Source organism: Oryx dammah, unplaced genomic scaffold (assembly GCF_014754425.2).
Source record: "Oryx dammah isolate SB20612 unplaced genomic scaffold, SCBI_Odam_1.1 HiC_scaffold_2, whole genome shotgun sequence".
Classification (NCBI taxonomy): Eukaryota; Metazoa; Chordata; class Mammalia; order Artiodactyla; family Bovidae; genus Oryx; species Oryx dammah.
The window spans coordinates 192,655,707-192,667,941 of record NW_024070186.1 but is presented as its reverse complement, the minus strand read 5'-3'; the positions used below and the strand labels follow the sequence as shown (position 1 = coordinate 192,667,941).

The 12,235-nt window shown below is 49.5% G+C and overlaps 1 protein-coding gene across 4 annotated transcripts; it reads left to right on the top strand.

Moving 5' to 3' along the window:
* The first annotated feature begins 124 nt into the window (after positions 1-124).
* On the top strand, positions 125-10,313 carry POP7 (POP7 homolog, ribonuclease P/MRP subunit). Of its 4 annotated transcripts, none has more exons than XM_040262215.1 (2): positions 125-521; positions 8,916-10,313. In XM_040262215.1, the coding sequence occupies exons 1-2, from the start codon at positions 427-429 to the stop codon at positions 9,346-9,348; spliced, it is 528 nt and encodes a 175-aa protein (XP_040118149.1). In that variant the 5' UTR covers positions 125-426; the 3' UTR covers positions 9,349-10,313. The 4 variants fall into 4 exon arrangements, with proteins under 4 accessions (XP_040118149.1, XP_040118165.1, XP_040118158.1 ...); XM_040262231.1 differs by lacking the exon at positions 125-521 and adding an exon at positions 8,467-8,658; XM_040262224.1 differs by lacking the exon at positions 125-521 and adding an exon at positions 8,469-8,704.
* The last annotated feature ends 1,922 nt before the right edge of the window (positions 10,314-12,235 follow it).

Genomic DNA, 12,235 nt, shown 5'->3' with positions numbered 1-12,235 from the left:
CCTCTCTGTTTGTGTTTGTAGCAAGATGGCTGCCCGCCTCACACCACGTGACGCGGACGCGGGGCCGCCCCCGCCGCCGCCGCCGCCGCCGCAGCCGCCACCGCCACAGCCCCCCTCCGCGGCTCCGGCCCGCTCTGAGCCGCACGGCCTGGCGTGCTCCCCGCCTGCCCGGCGGGCACGGCCCGGACGCCCGCCGCCCCCGGACCCCCCCCCCGGCACGTGACCCGGGAGCCCGGTTCCTCACGTGACCCTGCCTGCCGCGGGCCGGGGGTGGGGAGGGCGGCGAGAGTGTCCCGGGGGGGTGCTCCCCGGCAGCCCCCGGCACGTGACGCGCGACCATCGCGACGAAGGCCGCCGCTGGCGGCATCGCCGGTCTCCGGACGGTCGGCTTCCTCCGGGAAGCCCGCCTAGGTTGAAGAAGACCACATGCAACCCGGAGGTGTGTTCATCAGATATCCCGGGGTGTATGAAGTAAACGAGGAGCCGAATGATTTAGAAACTGTCCGCGGCAGCGCTCGCTGGTGAGATCTGGAGTTTCTATCTGACTCCTCCACTGAGTGGCCCGCTAGACCTCAGGGGCAAAGGATTTAACGCTTTAACGCTATCGGGCCTCAGTTTCTATTATATAGTAAGATATTGAGGCTCTTCTCTGCCTCATCCCCAGCTCCCATTCCACTCTCTTTCCAGAGTGCTGAAAGAATTAAAATAGGTGCGTGTGAGAGGCTTTGGCAAGAGAGAAACTACTGTGCAAATATAAGAAATAGATTGACACCGTCTTTGTTTAAAAAGGTTTTCAAGAATGACTTTTCCGATTCCTGAACTTTTTTTAGGATGAAAAAGTTTTGTGTGTGTTTTCACCGTTTTCTTTGGAAGTTACTCCAGAATGTATACTCTTACTCCCCAGCTTTCTAAAGCAGCCGTTACCAAAAACAATGTAATCCTCAGGACCGGGAAAGGTACATTCAAACTTGGAACTTGAGCCCTCTGTCTTGTGCCAAAACGGATCACGGACGGGAGCTACCAGGAAGGCCCTTTGTTCTTGCACGGAGCACACTCCAGGCTTTTATGCACTTGCAGTTTTCATGTCTGCTTTTTTCAGTTCCCTTGACTTTCTTGCAATCAGGATTCCTGTCTCAGTATAGTCAGTGAGGCTGCTTGCTCAGAGGCTGAAAAATCCAACTGTTTAAAGTGAGGACTGTTGGGACTTCACTGGTGGTCCAGTGGCTACAACTCCCTGATCCCAATACAGGGGGCCTTGGTTCACTCCCTGGCCAGGGAGCTAGATCCCACGTGCAACAACTAAAGGTTCAGCAGGCTGCAACCCAAATCCGGTGCAGCCAAATAATAAATATATATATATTTTTATAAAAGGTGAGGGCTTGCATCCATTCCAGACTGTGGCCTTGGGCACTTTACTAATCACTGAGTCTCTGGATTGTATGGTAGAGCGCAGGAACACAATGCTTGGCATAGGGCAAGCACTTCACAAATGTTAGCTGGCAGGGACTTCTGAGCCCAGGGTTTTCACACTGTTCATGCTGTATGAAAATGTATCAGCAGAATCCACTCTCAGGTCAAGTTCTCACAGGAAAAGGGTCTCAGTTCTGGCAGCTGTGTCTTCTTACTCCAAAACGTTTGTTGTTGCCATTTCGTTTCTTCACTTTTCCAGATTGTGTCTTACCCCCTGAGTAAGGTTTTAGCCTGTTTTAATTATTGATTAGCAAGCATGAGATTGTCAGTTATGGTAGAGAAATGTTACAGGGGAAAAGGGGGGGTCCCTGTGAAGTGGAGGCAGTCAGGGAAAGTGGTGACTTGTGTGGGGCAGGAAGGGCAGGATTTGGGTAGATTTGAGAAAAGGGGGCATTGGCTTTAGAATCGTGACAGCCTAGGATGATGGGAGAAGAGGACGTGGATTGCCTGGTGGACAAGAAGCGAAGAGGAACTTAAAGCTTAGGGCTTTGAGTGCTGGCATGATTTCATTTTTTTAATCTTTTGGTCTCACCCCACAGCATGTGAGATCTTAGTTCCCTGCCCAGGGATTGAACCTGTGCCCCCTGAATTGGCAGTGCAGAGTCTTAACCACTAGACCACCAGGAAAGTCCCCATGAAAATGCTTTTGATTGAGGAGGAGTACTTTGCTAGGGAGAGCACGCCAGACTCCAGGGTGGAAAATTGGGAGTGAATGAATGATCGGTCACCTTGGGTTCCTTGTGTACCATCTTGTGGTCCTGGCCAAGTGATTACGCCCCAGCTGTAGAGTGGGAATGCTTCTGCTGCTGACACTGTGGAAGTTGAATTGTATATGCAGCCTCTTCGCGAAATGACATAAATCGGAACTGTGAATTTTCTATACAAAATTAAAGAAAATTTTCTGAATGAAGAAATCACTTGGACCTAAGGTTTTTGTTTATTCAGGTACTGTGCTGTGAAATGGTTTGTGTTTTTTAAATTTGGAAGCTTTGAACTAAACAGAGATGCGGTTAGATGATTAATTGAGATGAAAGGGAGGTCTCAAGTAAGACTGAACAGCCAACCTCTCTGCCTTTTTTCCTAATGGCAGATTCCCCTGCAGTGTTTGCCTTCCACGAAATGCAAAAACGTAAGGACCATCTTAGTGTCAGATCAGTGTATTACAATACCTGGCTTCACCCACCTAAGTTGCAAGCCTTTATATTTATCTGTATGTCAGAGTTTGGAAAACATTTTAGATATCATGAAAAGACAGGCAGCCTGAGTAATGGAATGATAGCTCATTAACAGTGCTTATTGTTAATTATCAGACAAAATGGGCCTTACAATTGCTGCCCTAAGCAAAGTTCTTTGGTTGGTCAAGTGTAAAAGCTTACCAAGTCACCAATGCAAAATGATCACATTGATAAATCCATTGTGGCCTGTCATCAGCATTCAGTTCAGCTGGTCACTACCTCCTCCAGGAAAAGCTTTCTTCACCTGGTTTCCGTATCACCATGCTCCTTTGGTTTTCCTCCTACTTCACCAGCTTCTCTTTCTGAGTCCTCTGCTGGTTCCTTCGATTTCCCCATCTCCTAGAGCTCAGACCTTCCAGGAACTACAGGATCTGTGCCCCACTACTAGATACTCCTGCCTCGCCTTAGACCTTGCTTCCTTTGGAACCTTGCATCCCCCAAGGTTATATTGGCTGTGCTTCCTTGAGGGTCCACTGAACCCTCTACATGCTCCCTGCTGAGCAGTGGTCGGTCACACTGTCTCGCTCATCTTGTTGGCCTTTCACAGTAAACCATGAACTGCTCGGCCCAGTATTGTTCAAGGAGGTTTCTAGTCTTCCAGCAGCCTAACAAGTCTCCTTAATTCCAACTTGATTGCTGAGTAGTATTCCATCATATGGATGTACCACACTTTAACGAGTCACCCATTTAAAAACGCATGGATTGTTTCAGATCTGGGGCTATTACAAATAAAACTGCTGTGGACATTCATGTACAAGTTTGTAAATTTCCCTGAGTGCTCTTGCTGGGTCATGTGGTGAGTGTGAGTTTAGGGTTAGAAGAAATTGCCAAACTATTTTCCAGAGTGACTGGACCATTGAAGATTTCCACAGTGTATGAGAGATCCAATTTCTTTGCATTCTCATAAACACTCACTATTGTCAAAAAAAAGTTTTTTATTATTTTTATTTGGGGTTGCACTGGGTCCTCTTTGCTGAGTACGGGCTTTCTCTAGTTGCAGAGAGTGGGGGCTCCTCTCTAGCTGTGGTGCTTTGGCTTCCCATTGTGGGGGCTTCTCGTTGCAGATCACAGGCTCCCGGACGTGCTGGCTTTAGTAGTCGTGGTGCACGGGCTTAGTTGTCCTGTGGCACACGGGATCTTCCCGGACCAGAGACTGAACCCGAGTCCCCTGCGTTGGCAGGCAGGTACTTAACCACTAGACCACAGTCAGTTCAGTTGCTCAGTCATGTCCGACTCTTTGTGACCCCATGGACTGCAGCATGCCAGGTTTCCTTGTCCATTACCAATTCCCCGAGCTTGCTCAAACTCATGTCCATTGAATCGGCGATGCCATTCAACCATCTCATCCTCTGTTGTCCCCTTCCCCTGCCTTCAATCTTGCCCAGCATCAGGGTCTTTTCCAATGAGTCAGTTCTTTGCATCAGATGGTCAAAGTATTGGGAGCTTCAGCCTCAGCATCAGTCCTTCAAATGAATATTCAGGACTGATTTCCTTTAGGATGGACTGGTTTGATATCCTTGCAGTCCAAGTGATTCTCAAGAGTCTTCTCCAACACCACAGTTCAAAAGAATCAATTCTTCAGCGCTCAGCTTTCTTTATGGTCCAATTCTCAACAACCATACATGACCACTGGAAAAACCATAGCTTCGACTAGACAGACCTTTGTTGGCAAAGTAATGTCTCTGCTTTTTAATATGCTGTCTAGGCTGGTCATAGCTTTTCTTCCAAGGAGAAAGCGTCTTTTAATTTCATGGCTGCAGTCACCATCTGCAGTGATTTTGGAGCCCAATAAAATAGAGTCTGTCACTGTTTCCATTGTTTCCGCATCTGTTTGCCATGAAATGATGGGGCTGGATGCCATGATCTTCGGTTTTTGAATGCTGAGTTTTAAGCCAGCTTTTCCACTGTCCTCTTTCACTTTCAAGAAGTGAAGCTCTTTAGTTCCTCTTCGCTTTCTGCCATAAGGGTGGTGTCATCTGCATATTTGAGGTTATTGATATAAGGAAAGTCCACAATTTTTTATTTTAGACATTTTAATAGGGGGGTAAGGGCTCCCTGGTGGCTCAGTGGTAAAGAATCTGCCTGGAAATGCAGGAGACTTGGGTTTGATCCCAGGGGCAGGAAGATTCCCTGGAGAAGAAAATGGCAACCTACTCCAGTATCCTTGCCTGGGAAATCCCGTAGACAGAGGAGCCTGGCAGGGTACAGTCTGTAGGGTCACAAAAGAGTCCAACAGGACTTATCGGCTAAACAACAGAACAAACAGTAGGTGGGGAGTGGCATCTCATCATGGTTTTAATTGCATTTCCATCATGGCTAATGATGTTGAACATCTTTTGTGCTTATTTGGCATCCTTATACCCTGCTTGCTAAAGAACCCTCTGTTCAAGCCCATTTTCTGCTGCTAAGTCACTTCAGTCGTGTCCGACTCTGTGCGACCCCATAGATGGCAGCCCACCAGGCTCCCCCGTCCCTGGGACTCTCCAGGCAAGAACACTGGAGTGGGTTGCCATTTCCTTCTCCAGTGCATGAAAGTGAAAAGTGAAAGGGAAGTCGCTCGGTCGTGTGCGACTCTTAGCGACCCCATGGACTGCAGCCTACCAGGCTCCTCCATCCATGGGATTTTCCGGGCAAGAGTACTGGAGTGGGGTGCCATCGCCTTCTCCAAGCCCATTTGCTAATTGCTTTCAAATGCTTGAGTTTAGAGAGTTCTCTAATCTGGAGACAAGTCCATTGTTGGATATGTGATTTGCAGGTATTTTCCTCCCAGACTGTGGCTGGGTGGCCTTTCACAGAGGAAAAGATTTTTAGTTCTGACGAAGTACGATGTATTAATTCTTTTCTTTAATGGACTGTGCCCTTGGGGTTGTATCTTAAGAACTTTTTACCTGACTATATGTCATGAAGACTTTTTTCCTATATTTGTTCTAACAGTTTTATAATTTTACATTTTATGTTTAGATCTACCATCCATTTTATGTTAATTTCTTTGCATTGGGCTGAGGTTCAATTTCAATTCTTTGCCTATTTATTGAATTTTTTTAGCACTACTTGCTGATAAGACTCATTCTTTCCCCATTCAGCTGCTTTTGCACCTTTGTCAAAAATCAGCTGGCTGTACTTGTGTGAACCTGTTTCTGGGTTCTCTACTCCATTTTATTGACTTTTATGCCTGCCCCTTGGCAGATTCCACACTGTCTTGATGCTGTGTTTAGACAATGTCTTAAAATCGGGTAGTGTGATTCCAACTTTTCGTTTTTCAAAGTTGCTTTAACTTCCCTTGCCTTTCCATGTAAATTTTACAATGAACTTATCTACATCTATAAAACTTTTGGCTGGGGTTTCATAGGAATTGCGTGAAACTTTGGGAGAACTGACATATTTTGGTCTTCCAATAGATGGACACAATCTAGCTCTCCATTAATTTAGATCTTCTTTGATTAGCATTTTGTTTATTTTTTAGCATACACATTTTGTACATGTTTTTGTTAAACTTATATGTAAATTATTTTCCCTCTCCCTCCCTTCCTCCATCCTCTTCCCCCCTCTCTGGAATGATTGTAAATGATTTTAAATTTTGACTTCTGATTGCTTATTGCCAGTATGTGCTTAGTCACTCAGTCGTGTCTGAGTCCGTGACCCCATGGACTGTACCCTGCCAGGCTCCTCTGTCCATGGGGATTCTCCAGGCAAGAATATTGGACTGGGTTGTCATGCCCTCTCCAGGGGATCTTCCCAACCCAGGGATTGAACCCAGGCCTCCTGCATTGCAGGCAGGCTATTTACTGTCTGAGCCACCAGGGATGCCTCCACTTTATCTCTGTTGTGGAATTTCTCTCTGTCGAGTTGTTAGTATTATTCTCTAAGTATATTATAATGTGAGGGGTTTTTAATGCTATTCCCTCTTTCATTTCTGGGAATCGTAATTTGAGTCTTCTTTCTCTTGTTCTTTCGTGTCAGTCTTGCTAGAGGCTTACTAATTTTATTGATCTTTGCAAAGAACCAGCTTGTAGTCTGAGTTTACTTCTGCTTCAGTTTCATTGACATTTGCTCTTTTTATTTCCTCCCATCTTCTCCCTTTGGCTTTACTTTTTCTAGTTCCTTGAGGTGAAAACTTGGATTATGAGTCCATTCTTTTAAAAATAGTGTTCAGTGATTCCAGAAAACTCCTTGGTTCCCTGAAGAACTCCTGTTTGCTCATCAAAATTCAGTTCAGGGACTTCCCTGATGGTCTAGTGGCTAAGACTTCACACTCCCAATGCACGGAGCCTGGGTTCCATCCCCAGGCAGGTAACTAGATCCCATATACTGCAACTAAAAGAGCCATGTGCCCCAACTAAGACCCAGGGTACACACACACACATATATAATTCAGTTCAGATGTCACTACTGAGGCAGAAGAGTTGTAGCCAGCCTTTCCTCTTCACCCCCAAATAAACGCCACCAAACCTAAGAATCTGAAGCTTAAAAGGAGAAGCGCAGGCTTTAAATGGTGCTGGGAGGTTAAGTTCGCAAGAGCCTGGCCTCTTTCCAACCTTTTAGTCATATGGGGTCAAACTCCACCCTAGGCAATAAGAGAGCGGTCTGTGGGGACATAAAAATGCCAATTCACACGTGCGGGTTTACAGTTTATGTTATATTGGGTTTTGAAACTCAGTAGCAAGATGGGAATTGTCATCCCTATTTGAGTGATGAGGAAACTTCAAAGGAGAGTAGTTGAGGTCTCCAATGCAGGTCTAACTCATTTTCGAATGGAATTCTCCAAAAGCTAAACCAATCTGGGCAGAGAGCCCCTTCCCAGTGATCTTGGGGAGCCACCAATCCCCCAAAGTGCTGCGCTGCCCTTCCCGCCAGGGGGCGTACGTCCCAGCTCCCGAGTGGTCGCAGTGACCGAAGAGCTGGAGGGCAGTTGAGGGGTCCGAGTGGCTGGGTCAGGGGGGCCACAAGGAAGAGCCGTGAACGCTTGGGAGGGGGAGGCCTACGGCTCAGGAGAAGGGGCCAACAGTGGATGAGATGATTGGATGGCATTACCGACTCAATGGACATAAGTTTGAGCAGGCTCCCGGAGATAGTGAAGGACACGGAAGCCTAGCGAGCTGCAGTTCATAGCGATTCAACCACAACGGCTCATAGCCCTCGGTCCCCAAGGGATTGGCCTTTGAGTCAGCCCTGCCAGAGAAATGGGAGGACGGCTCCCCGTTAACTGCAGAGAGGTGTCAGAGCGCTGTCGTCCCACAAGGACCGGGCTTCGGTACTCGTTTACCCGCTCTCGGTCTTTGGGCGACGCGAACCTCGGGCGGGAAGTCGGTTCTGCCAACTCTGCCACGCCTCCTGACCCGAAAACTGCGACGGACGCAGACACCTTCCCGATCACGTTCTATGGAACTCGGCGCCCTCCCTACCATCTTTGGAAGGCCCCGACTCCCAAATTCTCCAAGCCCCCACAATAGCCTCCTCTCCTCTATTCTCCCCTTGGGGAACCCCCAACCCCTCGCGAACCGGGGACTTGGACTGGCCGCAAAAAGCCAGAGCTTGCCCTACCCAGATCCTCCCCGGACTCGGACTTGGTACCCGCCTCCCGCCTCCGCGCCCCGCCTGGGATGCGTACACGTGGTAGATCCCGTCAGCCTCGGAAGCCTCGCGTTATTCAAACACATCGCGCGGCTCTGAGGAAAGGGGCGGGGAGAACGGAGGCCGGGAAGGTGATTCGTAGATCTCTCAGGCCTAGCCGCGGCGCGGGGGACGGCCGCGCGTGCGCACTCAGCACCCTTTTCCGACGCCTCGCGCTGGCCGGGCTTCAGCGTTCCGGCGGCCCTGCGGCGCGCCCCTCTTCCCTGCTGGGGTCCCTGTGGTCGCAGGCAGCGCCACTTGCTCTGGCCGGTCGGCGCAACGCTCGAGTGGCCTGGCAGGGGAGCGGGCCGCGTGCGCGTGGAGAACACGGGGACCGGAGAGAGTAGGCTCTGGAGAGCTGGGGAAAGGGGGCGGTGGAGGGACCCGAGGTGGGGAGCGTTGTGATGAATGTCCGGGAACTGAGGGTGGGGCCGCTGCGGGAGCTGGAGGTGAGTGGGAGGGGACTGAGAGTGGAAGGGAAGAGGGACCTCGAGTGCGCCCCCTCCCGGGGGCACCCTTTGGGCTGGAAACCCAAAGGATTTGGAAGGAAACGTACGATGCTCCTCACCCTTGACTCATCTCGTCCCTTTCCCGTGCCAGGGCGCACAGCATGGCCGAAAACCGAGAGCCCCGCGGGACCGTCGAGGCTGAGCTGGACCCCGTGGAGTACACCCTGCGGAAGCGGCTTCCCCACCGCCTGCCCCGGAGGCCCAATGACATCTATGTCAACATGAAGACTGACTTTAAGGCGCAGCTGGCCCGCTGCCAGAAGCTGTTGGACGGAGGGGCGCGGGGTCAGAACGCTTGCAGTGAGATCTACATTCACGGCTTGGGCCTGGCCATCAACCGGGCCATCAACATTGCCCTACAACTGCAGGCGGGCAGCTTCGGGTCCTTGCAAGTGGCTGCCAATACCTCCACCGTGGAGCTTGTCGATGAGCTGGAACCGGAGACTGATTCACGAGAGCCGCTCACCCGAATCCGCAACAACTCTGCCATCCACATCCGTGTCTTCAGGGTCACGCCCAAGTAACTGAGATGAAGCTGTCCTACCTTATCCACCCATCCCCAAACAGCTGGGGCTCAGATGTGGCCCTTCTTGTCCTGAGTACTGTCATGGATCTTCAACCAGAGCCATGGAGGAAAAAGCCCATCCCCTGGCAGCCCGGAGGACTCTGAATTGAGAGGGCAAATACCGTCTTTTGTTGGGCCCAAGCAGTGGGTCTTCCTGGATCTTTGTAGCCACTGTCCTGTACAATAAAAAGTTTCAAGTTATGTTGGTGCCTGGCCACCCACCCCACTGCACTGCCTCTCCTCTGTGTAAATTCTGGAGAGGAGAATAGGAAAAAACTTGACAAAGATTTAGATACAGGAGGGGAACCCTCGTGTTTCCTGCTTTCATAGAAAGAGCATTAATTGTCCTACAGACACTGCAACATGAGACAAATGTTAGTGCAGTGCAGAAGCCTGACAATCCCAGTGTTTGTTTTAAAATATTTCATCCTTGCAGAAGATGGCAGAGAGAATAAAGTAGATACTCCTGCCTGCTGGCGAGCAGCTGGGGTCTAGCGTGTGAGGAAAGTATCAGCTTCTCTGTTGATAGTTCCTGGGCACAGGAAGGAGGAGGGTTTAAGGAGAGAGAAAGACAAAGATGGGGCCTCCTTTGTATTAGGCTGTGGGAGGGATTGACACTGCTTCATTTGATTCCTGGTGCTGGGGGATCCAAAGTGTTCTAAACAGCCGTGGTTCAGAGCCCTTCACACCCTGTGGCTGGGCTGTTCTAAGTGGGAAAGAAAAGCCTTCCCTCTGACTTACTGGGCACACAGGTCATAAGCACTTATTTGCTTGGATATTTGTAGGAGGATCTGATTTTTCCTATTTATAAAATGAGTCATCTAAAGCAATGTTTATCAGAGCAGTTGATGACCCATATGTGGGTCTTGATTTACTAGGTCAAAACCTTTTTAAAAATCAAGTAAAAAATAACTTCCATGGTAATATTTGTTGGCACTTTTATAGATATGTATATAGACGTGTGCTAGTTATGACATCGATTTTACTGTTGGGGGAGGTCACAAGAGCTTGAAAGACTTTGATTTAAAGGTTAGTAACTGAATTTGGTTCTAGTTTGCTTGAAGGCAGCTTGGTTTGGGGTTCTGAAAATCAGCCTTCTCATTCAGCAAAACCTCTCCCTCTGGCTTGAGGGTTCCTGGTGAGGAAGGACTCATGCTGTGGAAGGGACTGCCAGTTGCACAGGAAAGCAAACTCTTCACAGAAGGACTGGTGATTCATTCTAATGACTAAACACAGGCCGGGTGCCTACCGTAAGCCACAAGGCCTGGGCTGGGCCCTGGGGATACAAAGGTGGGTATAAAATGGCCCCTACCTTCAAGGAGTTCACCATTTAGTTGGGAAGGTGGATATACCATTTTTGTGCAGTGAATAAGATGTGTGATGTAAGAGGTAAGAAGAGCCACAATAGAGAAGCACAGAGAAGGAAATAGCTAACTTCCTGGTTAGCTCTGAGGTGGTTTCACCTTTGACCTGGGTTTTGAAGTATGAAGAGGAGCTTGTGAAGCAGAAGAGGGGAGAGGCTGCATCAGACAAAGGCATCAGTATGTACAAAGGGGATTCACTAACAGGCAGGGTGTGTTGTAGGACTGGAGGGTCACTCGGCAGCTACAAAGTAAGGAAGCATTGGGGAGATTTGAGGGAGATGATTCTATCAGATCCCCCCAATTCCCCCCCCCCAATTTCCCTATCAGCCTTGACTGCAAGGCTCCCTTACCCAGGAGGCCCCAGTAACGGGGGAGCCAGCGGGGAGCTGGAGGGAGCTGTGTGTGTCCTTGCACGTATGTGCTCTGGTCTCTGCTCCTGGCCCAGGCCCAGCAGAGGTGGTAGCAGCAGCCCTTTTGCGTTTGGTTTGTTTTGGCTGCGACATCTTCCAGCTTATTTGTTTGTTGTTTCTGCTCCATATTCTCTCACTGCTTGCCAGTGGGGCTTCCCTCAGTGGCAGAAACAGCCCCTAGACATTGCCACTGAAAGAAGAGGGGCTGTGGGGGCAGGTAGGGGGTGTGGGGAAAGTGCCTGCATCTGTCCGAGTGCACGCCTGGCAGATGGGGCAGGGAGCTCTGCAAGGAGGCCACCAGCTGCCTCTGCTCCCCTCCCTCTCTGGGTTCTCTGCAGTGTCTTCCATCATAGCTTGGGAAGCGGGAAGGTGATGGGGGCAGAAAGGGTGTCCAGATGCAGTTCCCCTCCCTTCTTTTTGCTCAACAGCTATGGAGCCCACAATGAGTGCAAAATGACCTCTTACTTCAAAAACACTTCCCCCGAGGTCAGATTTGAAATGCTTGTCTTAGAGGTGGGAGTAGACCTTCGCTCCTCATCTCTAGAATTATTGAGAATTCACTGCTTGTGAGGAATCTGTGTTAGGCACCAGGTCTGCCCAGAGAGGTATGAACCCCTGGGCCTCTAAAAACTAATAGAAAAAAGGACCAACAGATTTAGAAAGACAATTAATTTACATAGTGCTTGGAGCCTGGCATCAGCAAGGGCTCCAAAGAGAGTGGAAACTTGATAGTGTGAGCCATTTTGCTAAGGGATGGTTTGGTCCTCTTCAGGAGGATGGGGCGAGGGGAAGGAAGGTGGTTTGTGTGTGTTTGATCTACAAGGCTGGGTTCTTAGTCCTGCTGGCTTTTACTTTTGTGGCACTGGCAGTGGGAAAGAAGACGGGCCCTCAGGACCCAGGAACTGGTCTGGATGGGTGGATGATCCTTCTAGGAAGTTCCTTGCACTCTTCCAGGTGAGTTCCTGGTGCTTGGTCAGGAGCTGAGAGAACAAACCCTGGAGCCTATGGGGAAGATGGACTAGAGGCGTGTGTAAAAGTAGTTCTGAAGGGAAGAGATGACCCACTGCAGATT